Raw genomic sequence first — 14,178 nt, forward strand, 5'->3', positions numbered from 1 at the left:
CACTATTATAAAATCCCCAAATTCACAAGCAACATTGAATAGGCTACATAGCAGATACTGTACCTGTCACTGCAGGATAGTGACATATTGCTTGCCCTGATCAATAACAGACTACAGGCTACCAGTATAGAACATGGGTTCAGCTTACACATTCTTTTCCTAATTAGCTGCCTAGAAAAGGTGCTATCTAGCAGTTGTGGGAAAAGTACCCAATTGTCATAAGTGATTAAAGATATCTTAACAGAAAATGACTCAAGTAATTGCTCAAATATGCTTAAGTATTAAAAGTAAAAGTATAAATAATTTCACATTCTTTTTATTAAGCAAACCAAATGGCATGATTTGCTTGTTTTTTTTATATTTCCGGATAGCCCCGGGTTCACTCCAACACTCAGACATCATTTACAAACAAAGAATTTGTGTTTAGTGAGTCCGCCAGATCAGAGGCAGTAGGGATGACCAGGGATGTTCTCTTGACAAGTGCATTAATTGGAGCCTTTTCCTAAGCATTTTGGGAGTTGTCAAAAAATGTATAGTAAAGTACAGTACAGATACAAAAAAAAAGAATACTTGAGTATTACTTTAAAGTATTTTTACTTAAGTACTTCACACCACAACTCTCTAGGGGCTCTCGAGTGGTGCAGATGTCTAAGGCACTGTATCTCAGTCCCTGGTTCCAATCCAGGCTGAATCACATCTGGCTCTGATTGGGCGTTCCATAGGGCAGTGCACAATTGGCCCAACACCGTCCGGGGTAGGCCGTCATTGTAAGTAAGAAAAAAACCTAAAAGGGTTCTTTGGCTGTCCCCATACAATATCCCTTTTTGGTTTCAGGTAGAACCCTTTCCACAGAGGGTTTTACGTGGAACCCAAAACGTCTTTCCATGGAACCATAAAGGGTTCTACCTTGTACTAGTTCCGACGTGGCCATGCTACCCAATCCCTGGACAGCAGGGCCACACATTTTTACATAGACAAAAACCTAAACGTCCCTTGTCTGTCACCATTGTTGAAAAAATGTATATTTGAACTTACTCTACCAATTGAGTTCTTATATAGGGTGGAATTTGAGACAAAATATCCAAAGGAACGTAGTATTAAACAGACTTTTCAAACTTGGGTCTCGAGCCACTTCCTCTCAACTTTCTGTCAAAATAAAAGTCCTGCATATGCGCCATATGGGCACAAACAAGCTATAACTTGTTGGGGATTTTTATTGTGACATGAGGAAAACAGAGAGGACGTGAGTCTACCACAGACCCATGTTTGGAAAGTTTGTTAAATAATTGCCTACAGTACGTTGGTACCTTTGGATATTTTGTCTCAAATTCCCACATACTGTATATTAGGGTGGCAGGTAGCCTAGTGGTTAGAGCGTTGGGCCAGTGACCGAAAGGTTGCTAGATCGAATCCCGAGCTGACAAGGTAAAAATCTGTTGTTCTGCCCATGAACAAGGCAGTTAACCCACTGTTCTTAGGCTGTCATTGTAAATAACAAGTTGTTCTTAACTGACTTGTTAAATAAAATATGAGAAGAAACCCAAAGACAATTAGTAGAATAAGTTCAAGTATAATTGTATTCAACATTGGTGACAGACAATGGACCCTGTAAGTAGAGTTTAATTCGGTAGAGTACTGTACATTAGAGTACTGTACACCCAGTACTGTTCAGTAGAGTAGAGAATGTTATAATAAAGGAGGATACAGTACTCTATTTTACTGAACAATACTTTAGGATATTACATCCAAATTACAACACAATACATTGGATCATGACACACATCATCAATACAGGCACATATCAGGCATCATAATTAATACACACATATCATGATATCATGAGGTGCCAGATTACATTTAAACCAAGTATTTTTCGGCATATCTAAGCATACATCTTGAGCTATCTGTATCCTCCTGACTCGTGGTTATTTTTTTATTAACAAAACAAAATATTATTAGTTGCATCTCTGCTAAAATCTGGTTAAAACGATTGAAAGGAAGGTGAGTGGCTAGTACTACAGAGAAACAACCCCCAAATAATCATTGCATTTATTCATCAAGAAGGACTCAATAGCCTATAGCTTGATCTAAGCTCTGTGCCTGGTCCAGTCAACTCAAAAATATAAACAGGATAAATATGAGGGGGCACGTGCCCCTATGTGCCCTTTCAGGAACCCTTTTTTTCTACGAGTGTATATGTTCTTACAATTGTATATGGGGGACACTGTGGAACCAAAACGATATATCAGTAGGCCTAGGCTCTGTATTTTATTAATTAATGTCGACAGGTGATGTAAGGCTGATTTAAGGTTACAGGTGGGCGACTCTTTAGATAACGAACGCTTGTATACTGTCGTGATAGTACACCCGCGGCTCTCGCCCCCTTCTATGTGCGCGAGCTTTGTGTATGCTCACGTCGCGCTTGCGCTGTGTAACCAGAAGAGCCAGAGAAAAAAAAGACGAGAGAGTGGATTCGATTTAATAAAGCAAAGCAAGAGGTTTTGTATCAATATCGTTTTGGTTCGACGAAATGGAGAAGGTAGGTTGCGCACCATGGCTTTCAGAGGTGCGAATTAATGCGAAATGCGTACATTAATGGCTCCGATTAAGGGTAGCTCGCTATCGCTATCATTGGTACGCTATTGTGAACACAAAGCAGTAATGACAGCTGTTCACTTGTGGCAATAATGCACATCTGTAAAAACAAATAATTGTCTTTAGAAAGACATTGCCACTATTGAAAATAAGGCTATTCCTAAAATAAGAAGTGTATCTAATTTTAATGTCTAGGCTTTGTATTTGGGATATATTCGGGATAGCCTACTAAATAATCGAACGATATAAATGCGCATTATAGTTGACATTGATATAGAGCTTATTATTTTCAAATAATTGGCTCTCCTTAGGCTGTCATGCGATAAAAGGTTACACGACTTGTGTTGTAAGATTAAGCCATTTACAGCAAATAGGCAACCCATTACATCTTAAGTATATAGCCTACACCTCTCTAAAGCCATTTGATTTGATTCAATTATTATTTCAGCTTTTCATTCTACAGTTCTAATGTGCGGGTTTTTGTTCGTTCCAAAGGCAACGTAGGCAACATGTATTGGAATAAGAAAACGATGTGAAGAGCACAGCATGTTTTTATGACGGGACGCCGCAGGGAAGACGCCGAGCCCCCATCAGTTTATTTGGGGGAAAATCGTTGGAGTTGTTCAATTCCCTGAGTAACAGCTTGGATGTAAAGGGGACATTACAGTAAGACATTCCAAAGATGCCCAAGAGGTGGACCGCAGCAACGCCATGCAGCTATCTCCCTCTCGTCTTGTTGGTGCTCGTTCTGCCCAGGTGTATACTGTCGATCCGTGCCGACAAAACCATCAGCAAGGAAGACCATGTTACTGCTACGGTCAATGCCACCGTACTTGACTCCAAAGGCAATCCAAAGCAAATTCTAACCAAGGACGATGGCACGTACGGCCAGAATTCACCGAAAGTGGACGCGAAAGGAATCGTGATTGGACCTGCACCGAATCATGGAGGTAGGTTATATATAATTTATCAGCAGTGATGTATAGTTGCATTCAGGGTAAATACATGGTGTTAATGCATGCATGATATTTAAGTAGCTTACCCCATTAATGCAATTGTTTGAATGATATTGAGGAATTGCTTTATAGGCTACTTAAGATGTCAATAATACTACTGCTGACATGCAAACTTTGCTTCTAAATGGCAAGTGAAAGCTGTTCCCATAGTATTTTCTAGTTCCAGACATTGCTTCTGTGTAATCATCAAGAGGGGCACATACTGTGTGTGTGGGTGGGTGGGTGTACATAAAAATGGCATCCAGAAGTTCACCTGACTCTGGGGAAGTAGACAGTTGCCAAAATCCCGAACCCAAACTTCTTTCTTCATCAACACTATGACCCTTGGTCCCCCCCAAAAAACAGTACAGTTCACGTAACAGGGTTGACCTTTAATCACATAAAATAAATAATAATCTTGAGAAATGTGTCGGTGCATGTATTTGAGATCATTGCACGCAGAGGGCTCTTGCGTTGTATTTTCTATACGCCTATCATAACATCTAAGATAACACTTGTCAGAAATAATAGAGGTCAATGTATGTTTTCTTCAAGCAATTGTATCTATAAGAAACATCTGAACTATTTGCCAGGCTCTGCTGGTGACACACACCGCACACAGTAACTAGACAAATGCAGTGTCTCTCCAACTGACACACAGTAATAAACTACTGGGATATTTGTGATCCAGTTTGAAGTGCCTTCTACCAGACTGCTGCTGTATTAATAAATACACAATTGTTTAGGCAATATTTTCCTGTTATTCCAAGATGCTATATTGTCCCTGTCTCTTTCTTCAGTAGTCGCATTTCCCCTTTCGGCCCTTGTCTTTATCTGTTATGGTGCCACATATTGGAATTAGCTCATGTTTCTGCAAAGCTAAGCTAGTTTCTGGTCACTTCTCAAAATATCAAAGGAAATCTCTGACATACTTTACATGCTATTTTGTTCAAAATCGAGCACTACTTCCTTTTCAGGATTTGCAAACAGTGGTAACTTTTCAAATCATGAAAAAAGGATGCTCTTCTAATTCTACCCGTTTAGTTATTATATATTTTCTGTATTTTACCCCCCTTTTTCTCCCCAATTTCGATCTTGTCTCATCGCTTCAATTCCCCAATGGGCTCAGGAGGCAAAAGTCGAGTCACGAATCCCCCGAAACATGACCCGCCAAACAGCGTTTCTTAACGCCCGCCCGCTTAACCCGGAAGCCAGTCGCACCAATGTGTCGGAGGAAACACTGTTCGACTGACGACGTGGTCAGCCTGCAGGCGTCCCGGCCCACCACAAGGAGTCGCTAGAGCGCAATGAGCCAAGTAAAGACCCCCCAGCCAAACTCTCCCCTAAACCGGACGACGCTGGGCCAATTGTGCACTTCCCTATGGGACTCCCGATCACGGCCAGTTGTGATACAGACGGAGATCGAACCCAGATCTGTAGTGACGCCTCTAGCACTGCGATGCTGCTTCTCTTGGGAGGGCCTAACCATTTAAAAAAAAAAATTGGACTTCGGGACCTCCTTGCTGTGTAAACTCATATTTACCCCATTTCCCTAAGCCCCTTGTTTGAGTGCCTTCGGACTAATCTGGCTGTGGTAAACAGACTGGATGGGCTGAATACAGTATGCAACTGTAGCTGTCCTGTATCTCTCCCCTCAGCTTTCGATGAACACTTAACAGCAGTGTCCCCAAAACACCCTTCCCCAGCATTTATGTAATCGTTCTGAGGAGGCCCTGACTGACTTGTGAGGGCTCGGCTTAATGGGGACTCTGAAGAACACTCAGAAGGGGGGTTGAGGGCCATTTCGCATGCTTGTTATTTACAACCACAACATCATGTTCCACCCACCCCTTACATACATCTGGTGTGCACTGTGCATTCACCACAGGCTGTGTGTTGTGTGTTTTGAATGTGTCCATGATTTTGTGTGTGACTGTATTACTGAGCATCATTTCATCCTTTAGCTATAAACATTGTGTGCTAGTACACTCTTTTGGTCCACTTTTTCCCTACTCCAACAAACTATTAACCGGGTCTCTAAGCTTCTGTAGTAGAACATTACATAATGGATCACTTAAACACGTTTTGGCTGAATCATTCTGGCCCTGAGATGTGTTGCATGTGTATTGCAATGATAGGCCAATGGTGATGGGGCCATATCATCTTCCCGGCATCGGAGGCGTGAACCCTCGTCTCTCTGCTCTGGTCGCTAGCTTTGTTCAGGATGCACAAAAAAGAGCATGAAATTGAGAGAAAGTGAAAATGAGGTCAAACATCTTCACCTAGCCAGTCCCTCCAGGATTCTGCAATGGCATTTTTTTGGCAAAATCAACAATTCCCCACATATTATGCAAGGGCTTGCAAATTTCAACATTCACCACACTATTAGCAGTGAAATCATTGCAATATTATAGCATAAAACTGACCAATCACTGCAGTACAAAAAGAGGGCTCGCAATTTCAACCAATCACACATTTACCACATAATGTGGTTCAATCAAGCCAAACATCCACAAACTTTTTCCCTCATCACTGCATTTTTGCCACAAATTGGACAAAATGATTGCATATTGCCATGCAAAATGTCAGAATTGCTGCAGCAAAATCTGGCATTTTTGCCCGCAAATGTATTTAAAAAATCCTGCAAAATCATGGAGGGACTGCATATCCTGTACTTCTGTCAAAGGAAGAGCGAGGATACAAGCAAACAGTCAGTTTCAATTTTCCTACCTCTCTTTGTTCTTGGCATAAGGATTCTTTGTTCTGAACAGTTCTTTGTCTTCCTTGTTCACAAAGAACAAAATTATACCCTTTTTGTAAAGGTTTTACTTGATATAGAACATGATAGGTGTACAGTTGCTATGGAAACTGAAATGGCCAGAAAAGTAATAGCACTGTTTCCATTTCTGTTGTGGGCAGAAGGTGCCTTTTGAATCGTCCAAGTGTATAATCAAACTTCAGTATGGGCAGCCTAAAATAGTTACAAACCCCCTGCTCTTGTTGTGTCCAAAAGTATGATAGAGAACTTCATTGGTTGAAATCTGATTTGACGTACAGTGCCTTCAGAAAGTATTCACACCCCTTGACTTTTTCCACATTTTGTTGTGTAACTGGCAATAACCCACAAGGTTGTTTAATTTTTTTTTTTTACTAATTATTAAAAATGAAAAGCTAAGATGTGTTAAGTCAATAAGTATTCAACCCCTTTTGTTATGGCAAGCCTAAATAAGTTCAGGAGTAAAAGTTTGCTAAACAAGTCACGTAATAAGTTGCATGAGCTCACAATGTGTGCAATAAACGTGTTTGACATTGACTTTTGAATACTTCCTCATCTCTGTACCCCACATACAATTATCTGTAAGGTCCCTCAGTCGAGCAGTGAATTTCAAACACAGATCCAACCACGAAGACCAGGGAGGTTTTCCAAAACTACAAAGATACAGGCATCCTTCCTAACTCAGTTGCCAGAGAGGAAGGAAACCGCTCAGAGATTTCACCATGAGGCCAATGGTGACTTTAAAACAGTTACAGAGATTAATTGCTGTGATATGCGAACTGAGGATGGATCAACAACATTGTAGTTACTCCACAATACTAACCTAAATGGCAGAGTGAAAAGAAGAAAGCCAGTACAGAATACAAATATTCCAAAACATGCATCTTGTTTGCAATAAGGTACTAAAGTAAAACTGCAAAAAGCTTTATGTCCTGAATACAAAGCGTTATGCTTGGGGCAAATCCTACACAACAAATCACTGAGTACCACTTTTCATATTGTTAAGCATGGTGGTGGCTGCATCATATTATGGGTATGCTTGTCATCGGCAGGGCCTAGGGAGTTTTTCTTCAGGATACAAATAAATGGAATAGCCTTAAGCACAGGCAAAATTCTCCCAGAAAGACACTGGGATACAAATTCACCTTTCAGCAAGACAATAACCTGAAACACAAGGCCAAATATACACTGGAGTTGCTTACCAAGAAGACATTGAATGTTCCTGAGAGGCCTAGTTACAATTTTGACTTAACATGGCTTGAACATCTATGGCAAGACTGTAAAATGGCTGTCTAGCAATGACCAACAACCAACTTGACAGAGCTTGAATAATGTTAAAATAATAATGTGCAAATATTGTACAATCCAGGTGTGCAAAGCTCTTAGACTTACCCAGAAAGACTCACAGCTGTAATCGCTGCCAAATGCGATTGTAACATGTATTGACTCAGGGGTGTGAATATTTATGTACATTTGATATTTCTGTATTTAACTTTCAATACATTTTCAAAAAAAATCTAAAAACATGTTTTCACTTTTTCATTATGTATTATTGTGTGTAGATGGGTGATTAAAAAAACAAACATATTTCATCCATTTTGAATTCAGGCTGTAACACAACACAATGTGGAATAAGTCAAGGTGTATGAATACTTTCTGAAGGCACTGTAGATTAGCCTTGAGTCCTAGACTAGGACTTGTTTTTGGTGTCACTCAGGTTGACTGCCAATGACCTAGTTTCCATCGTCTGCTGCTGGCACCGTGGTGGCAGTTCGGCCTTGGTGGGGTGGCGTGACCTGTGCCACAACCCTTCCAGCAAACCACCAACCCCAAACTCGTGTCAGGCAAAGTTGAACATCAACAGCATGTTAGTAGGCATATGACCAAGGGAAGGGTGAAAAAATATACTTGGAATAATGTTCAACAAAGTAACAAAAGGACGAGTTTGTATGTCTTGGGTCATAGTTACTTAGGAGAGCTCTGTTGTTTGGTATCACATCAACACTAATGTCCATTTACCGTACTAAACGGGAATTGCTAGTACTGTCATGGTAAGGTTCTTCTGTTGAAGGGGTTACTTAACTGGGATAGAACTGGTTTTCCCACTGCCTACACTCTGTGGGTGCCGTACAGGATTCCATTACTCTACTGAAGGTCAGTCAAGGCCATCGCGTATGTACATTGGTGAGCAGGAACACTTCCCTGTGCTGGTCTTTCTTCAGTTCAATAGGTCTGACAGAAAGCAATCTCATAGCACCACACATGAACCTGACTCAATGGAATTATCACCAGCACTCGATTTCAAGGACGTCACATGCCTGTTGAATGCTTCGGTCTTGGCAGTTACCTGCATTCCACTTGACACTTTTGTGTTTGTATAACTGAGGGAATGAGAGACATTTGATTTCAATACAGCCTTTTCCTCAGAGGTGTAGGTATGAGACTAACACAGAACCCAAACCGGCTGCGCGCGTGCGCCATCATGCATACATTTATTTTGTCCCCCCACACCAAACGCGATCACGACACACAGGTTAAAATATCAAAACAAACTCTGAACCAATGACATTAATTTGGGGACAGGTCGAAAAGCATTAAACAGTTATGGCAATTTAGCTAGTTAGCTTGCACTTGCTAACTTATTTGTCCTATTTAGCTAGCTTGCTGTTGCTAGCTAATTTGTCCTGGGATGTGAACATTAGGTTGTTATTTCACCTGAAATGCACAAGGTCCTCTACTCCGACAATTAATCCACACATAAAAACGATCAACCCGAATCGTTTCAAGTCATCTCTCCTCCTTCCAGGCTTTTTCATCGTTGAACTTATATGGTGATTGGCATCTAAACTTTCATACTATTACCATGACAACCGGCAACACAGTTCGTCTTTCAATCACCCACGTGGGTATAACCAATGAGGAGATGGCACGTGGGTACCTGCTTCTATAAACCAATGAGGAGATTGAAGAGGCAGGACTTACAGCGCGATCTGCGTCAGAAATAGGAATGATGTCTATTTTAGCCCTTAGCAGACACGCGTGAGCAGTGTGGGTGCAATAATTGAATAACATAGATTTCTAAATTTATTTTGCAACGCACACACACGCACCGCGAGCGGTGTAGTCAGTGTATAAGCAGGGACAATTCTCTTTGTCCACTGTCTCTTATCAATCCAACAATTCATCCACCTGATTTTTTCAGAGTCACTGGAGCTAGGTGTGTGTGGCAGGTCAGAGATCAGCCCTAGGCAGGCCGCAATCACACACTATATTTAACTAGGCAAGTCAGTTAAGAACAAATTCTTATTTTACAAGGACAGCCTACCCCAGCTAAACCCTCCCCTAACCCAGACAACGCTGGGCCAATTGTGCACCACCCTATGGGACTCCCGATCACGGCCGGTTATGATACAGCCCGGGATCAAACCAGGGTCTGTAGTGATGACTCTAGCACTGCGATGCAGTGCCTTAGACTGCTGTGCCACTCGGGAGCTCGTTAAAGTACTGTGTTCTAAATTTGGTGACTGCTATTATTACAAAGCTAACACGTTCTCCACGAGGACCAAATATTGTAAGGACTTCATAAAAATGGCAACTATATTGCTGCGGTGGCTGCCAGCTGTCACTTCTATGGAGGCAATGAATAGAAACAGAAACAAAATCTTGGCTTCATCAAACTGGTTGACTCTGGAGTCTTGGCAGAGATATATAGATGGTATCAGAGCACCTATAAAGTACAACTAATCTCTTCGCAGAGCGCCTTGACCTTTCTTTGTTTGTACCCTTTGAACCTTGACCCTTAGTTGTGCCTAGGACATTTCATTCAAACTACTTCGCTCTGCTGATTTTGAACTCCGTCTGTGGTCTGTTAGGTGAGGTGTCAAACTGATCGTATGCATTTAATTCAGTTCTCTTTTATGTTAAAGGAAAGTTTATCTTGTAACATCCTCACATAACCTTTTCAATAGCCCCTGAATTAAATATGATTTGTTATACAGAGTGTGAGTACTGGTAGTACTTCAGGAGAGAAGTTTACATTTCTGAAAGCCATTCTAAACACAGTCCACAGCCTCCAGATCTCTTGGAACATAAACCTGTTGATTTATCGCTTCCTGTTTTGAGTCGTGTAGCATTAGAATATCCTCCTCGGGCCATTCTGCCTTTCCGTCTCTATCTCTCTGCGTCTCTGGCTACCCAACCGTAGGACTGAGGTGGTCTCCAAGGGCATAGGACATATGGTGGCGAGTTCAAACGATCGAAGCCCAAGCTGCTCTGCCTTCGCTAGAACCATAAAGAAGAGCAGTCGCTCGGATTAATGTTCTTCTTTCCCCTCCTCGCCTCCGCTCCATTCACTTTGCCCGGTCTCTCCCACCAGCCAGTGCCAGCACCTTAGTCCTAGAAATCATAGTTTATGAATGAGAAATCATTCCAAAACCAAGACAAGCTATCAAGATAGTACCACCCAATCAGAAGTCAGACCCAGAGCAGCCAGACTAACCAGCCTTGTCAGATGGATGGAAGCCTGTCCGTATAGAGTACTTGGCTAGTAAGACCGTGTGTCAATGGAAACCCTGTTGTGCCGTTGTGTAGTTGCCGAGCCAGGTGATTTGGGAAGCTCGAGTGAGCCCACATGGCGATAAATGACCCTGGCATGGCGTGGGGATGTAGGCTAATTAGCCTCACCCCAGGCCATGGATGACCAACACTCCCTCGCTACTGGGAAGAAATATCGGCTTGCATAGCCGCGGGAAGTATACTGAGGGTGCTGCTGTACCCCCTGAAAAATCTGAATATAAAATGTATTTTAATAAAAAATTGTAATACATTCTCACAAAAGTAGTGCACTGGGTCTTTATGAGTATTAGCGGGCCGATATAGACGTCTGTAGCGCAGGCAAAAACATTATTTAAGCATCTCCGCTCTTGCAAAAAGGTAGTTGTATAATTAAGAACAGTATCTTTCAGGATTTAATAGTTGTAATTGTATAATACAGTAATTGAGTACATTGAGACATCAAGTGATGATGTGGCTCAGTTGGTAGAGCATGGTGCTTGCAATGTTAGGGTTGTGGGTTCGATTCCCACAGGGGACCAGTACAAAAAGTATGAAAATGTATGCACTCACTAAAGTAAGTTGCTCTGGATAAGAGTGTCTACTAAAATGGAAAAGAACTGAAATTGTCAATTCATTATTCACATAGAAATAAGTTGCATTTGCAAGGTATTTCAAGATACTGGAATAAATATCACGCAAGTATTTTTATATTTCACGAAACGGGTTAACTGTTTTGTACAGATAATTATCAGACGCAAGTTACAAATTCTGGTAAACAATCCAATACAGTTAATAAAAAATACAAAAAAGTAGTGCGCTGGACCTTTACTTGTCCTGTATTAGCAGACCGATAGATGTCTTCAGCGAGGGCAATTTTTTAAATTTTGTTGCATCCACCAAAATTGCAGCACCCTTACCCCCAAAACTACTTCCTGTGGCTATATCAAATGTAGATGTTTTTTTCCCCCGATGATTTTTTATTTTCAGCAGCAGTGGCAACATTTTCATTATATTGTTATCTTCCTTTGAAACTCATCTGAATATCGAGGACAGCTTAATTGTATTTCTTGATCTCAATGACTTCACCAGCCATTTCTATATTAACCCCAAAAATGATCTAACTAGCGTAAAGTTACTGTTACTACACTAACAATTGTTACATACATCTATTAATAGGGGTGGCTACACTTCTAGGATTACAAGCTAGCTAGCTAGTCACCTTGGAGGTTTCTTGGACAATCTGATGAGAATGAGCAGATATGGAACTTGTTGCAATCTGTCACTCTGGGGGGATGCCTTAATACTGTATGCCTTGTGAACCTGCTCAGTCTCTCCTTTGTCGACTGTATCGCACAATTGACACAAAACAATTATGTGGGCTGTAACATTGTAATACCACACACGCAGGGTAGGAAATGTATGCAGGAAAAATAGGAAAAACAAAGAATTTAATTTCACACCAAATTGGTTTGGATCGTTTTTTACAAACTCTGGCACGTGTTCCTCCTTAGTTCGGTTCATTTGGACTGGTGTGAACACTCTATCCGCACTAGGGAGTGCACTAAACAACGCACTGTGGTTTGCTAATAAAAGGGTGGTCTCGGTCTGATCCTATTAGTACCATGATGCAGTTCGCTCCAGGTGAGAACGCAGTCCGGACCAAACACCGGAAAAGAACCAGAGGCGTGCAGAATTTGATAAAATGCATGCAGTACGATGGCTTGATATCTCTGAGACATTCTGTGAGTAGCAGTGCTTTTATAACCTCATCAGATTAATCAATCAATCAAATGTATCTATAAAGCCCTTTTTACATCAGCAGATGTCACAAAGTGCTATACAGAAACCCAGCCTAAAACCCCAAACAGCAAGCAATGCAGATGTAGAAGCACGGTGGCTAGGAAAAACTCCATAAAAAGGCAGGAACCTAGGAAGAAACCTAGAGAGGAACCAGGCTCTGAGGGGTGGCCAGTCCTCTTCTGGTTGTGCCAAGTGGAGATTATAAGAGTACATGGCCATTTAAGGCCAGATTGTTCTTCAAGATGTTCAAACGTTCATAGATGACCAGCAGGGTCAAATAATAATCACAGTGGTTGTAGAGGGTGCAACAGGTCAGTACCTCAGGTTAGTTGGCTTTTCATAGCCAAGCATTCAGAGGTAGAGAGACGAAAACAGCAGGTCCGGTGAACAGGTCACGGTTCCCTAGCCGCAGGCAGAACATTTGAAACTGGAGCAGCAGCACGACCAGGCGGACTGGGGACAGCCAGGAGTCATTAGGCCAGGTAGTCCTGAGGCATGATCCAAGGGCTCAGGTCCTCTGGGAGGGAGAGAGAGAATTAGAGGGAGCATACTTAAATTCACACAGGACACCAGATAAGACAGGAGAATTACACCAGATATAACAGACTGACCCTAGCCCCCCCGGCACAAAGACTATTGTAGCATAGATACTGGAGACTGAGACGGGTGGGTCAGGGGGCCACTGTGGCCCCGTCCGACGATACCCCCGAACAGGGCCAACCAGGCAGGATATAACCACACCCATTTTGTCAAAGCACAGCCCCCACACCACTAAAGGGATATCAACAGACCACTAACTTACTACCCTGAGACAAGGCTGAGTATAGCCCACGAAGATCTCCTCCACCGAACGGGCGCAAACCGGACAGGAATATCACGTCTGTGACTCAACTCACTCAAGTGACGCACCCCTCCTAGGGACTGCAGGCAAGAGCAGTAGTAAGATTAGGGGAGACGGGGGCTATACCGGGGGTATAGGCTACTGAATATAGACTATTCACTTCGCAGTTAGATCGGCTATTCCTCCTGCATGTTTTTTGAAGACCAAAGCGAAAGTAATATGACGTTTGGGACACAAGTTATGCTTCTTGCTAATCATAGATGGATTTAATGTGAGCATTTTTCTCCAATAAACAAATGGCTTGCATGAACGCGTGGTATTGTTTAGGTATTTTACTTTGTTCGACATTTGGCAATGTGAAACCAACCGGACCAAATTAGAAAAAATTCTATGTAACAAATATTCGAACACTGTTTCAAACTATAGCTCAGAACTACGTGTGAAAACACCCTTAGTCAGTGGTGACTAATGAAAGCCTTGGTAGTGGAGTTCCATCCGGTGTTCTCCTATTAGACTGCAGTGTATTATTTCCATTGTGTGCTGCTACAGTATCTGCGGGCTGCTAGCTGTGACTCTGTGAATGTGAGGGGGGGGGGGGGGGGGGGGGGGGGGGGGGG

The 14,178-nt window shown here is 42.1% G+C and overlaps 1 protein-coding gene across 2 annotated transcripts in view; it reads left to right on the top strand.

The window, feature by feature from the left end:
- Positions 1–2,406: 2,406 nt before the first annotated feature.
- LOC120062252 (E3 ubiquitin-protein ligase RNF130-like) overlaps positions 2,407–14,178 on the top strand; it is a 78,522-nt gene continuing 66,750 nt past the window's right edge. For both annotated transcript variants that reach the window (XM_039012077.1, XM_039012076.1), the window contains exons 1-2: positions 2,407–2,539; positions 3,091–3,545. In XM_039012077.1, coding sequence (XP_038868005.1) covers positions 3,278–3,545 — 268 coding nt within the window. In that variant the 5' untranslated portion in view covers positions 2,407–2,539; positions 3,091–3,277. The remainder of the gene's footprint in view (positions 2,540–3,090; positions 3,546–14,178) is intronic.

Source organism: Salvelinus namaycush, chromosome 17 (genome assembly GCF_016432855.1).
Source record: "Salvelinus namaycush isolate Seneca chromosome 17, SaNama_1.0, whole genome shotgun sequence".
Classification (NCBI taxonomy): Eukaryota; Metazoa; Chordata; class Actinopteri; order Salmoniformes; family Salmonidae; genus Salvelinus; species Salvelinus namaycush.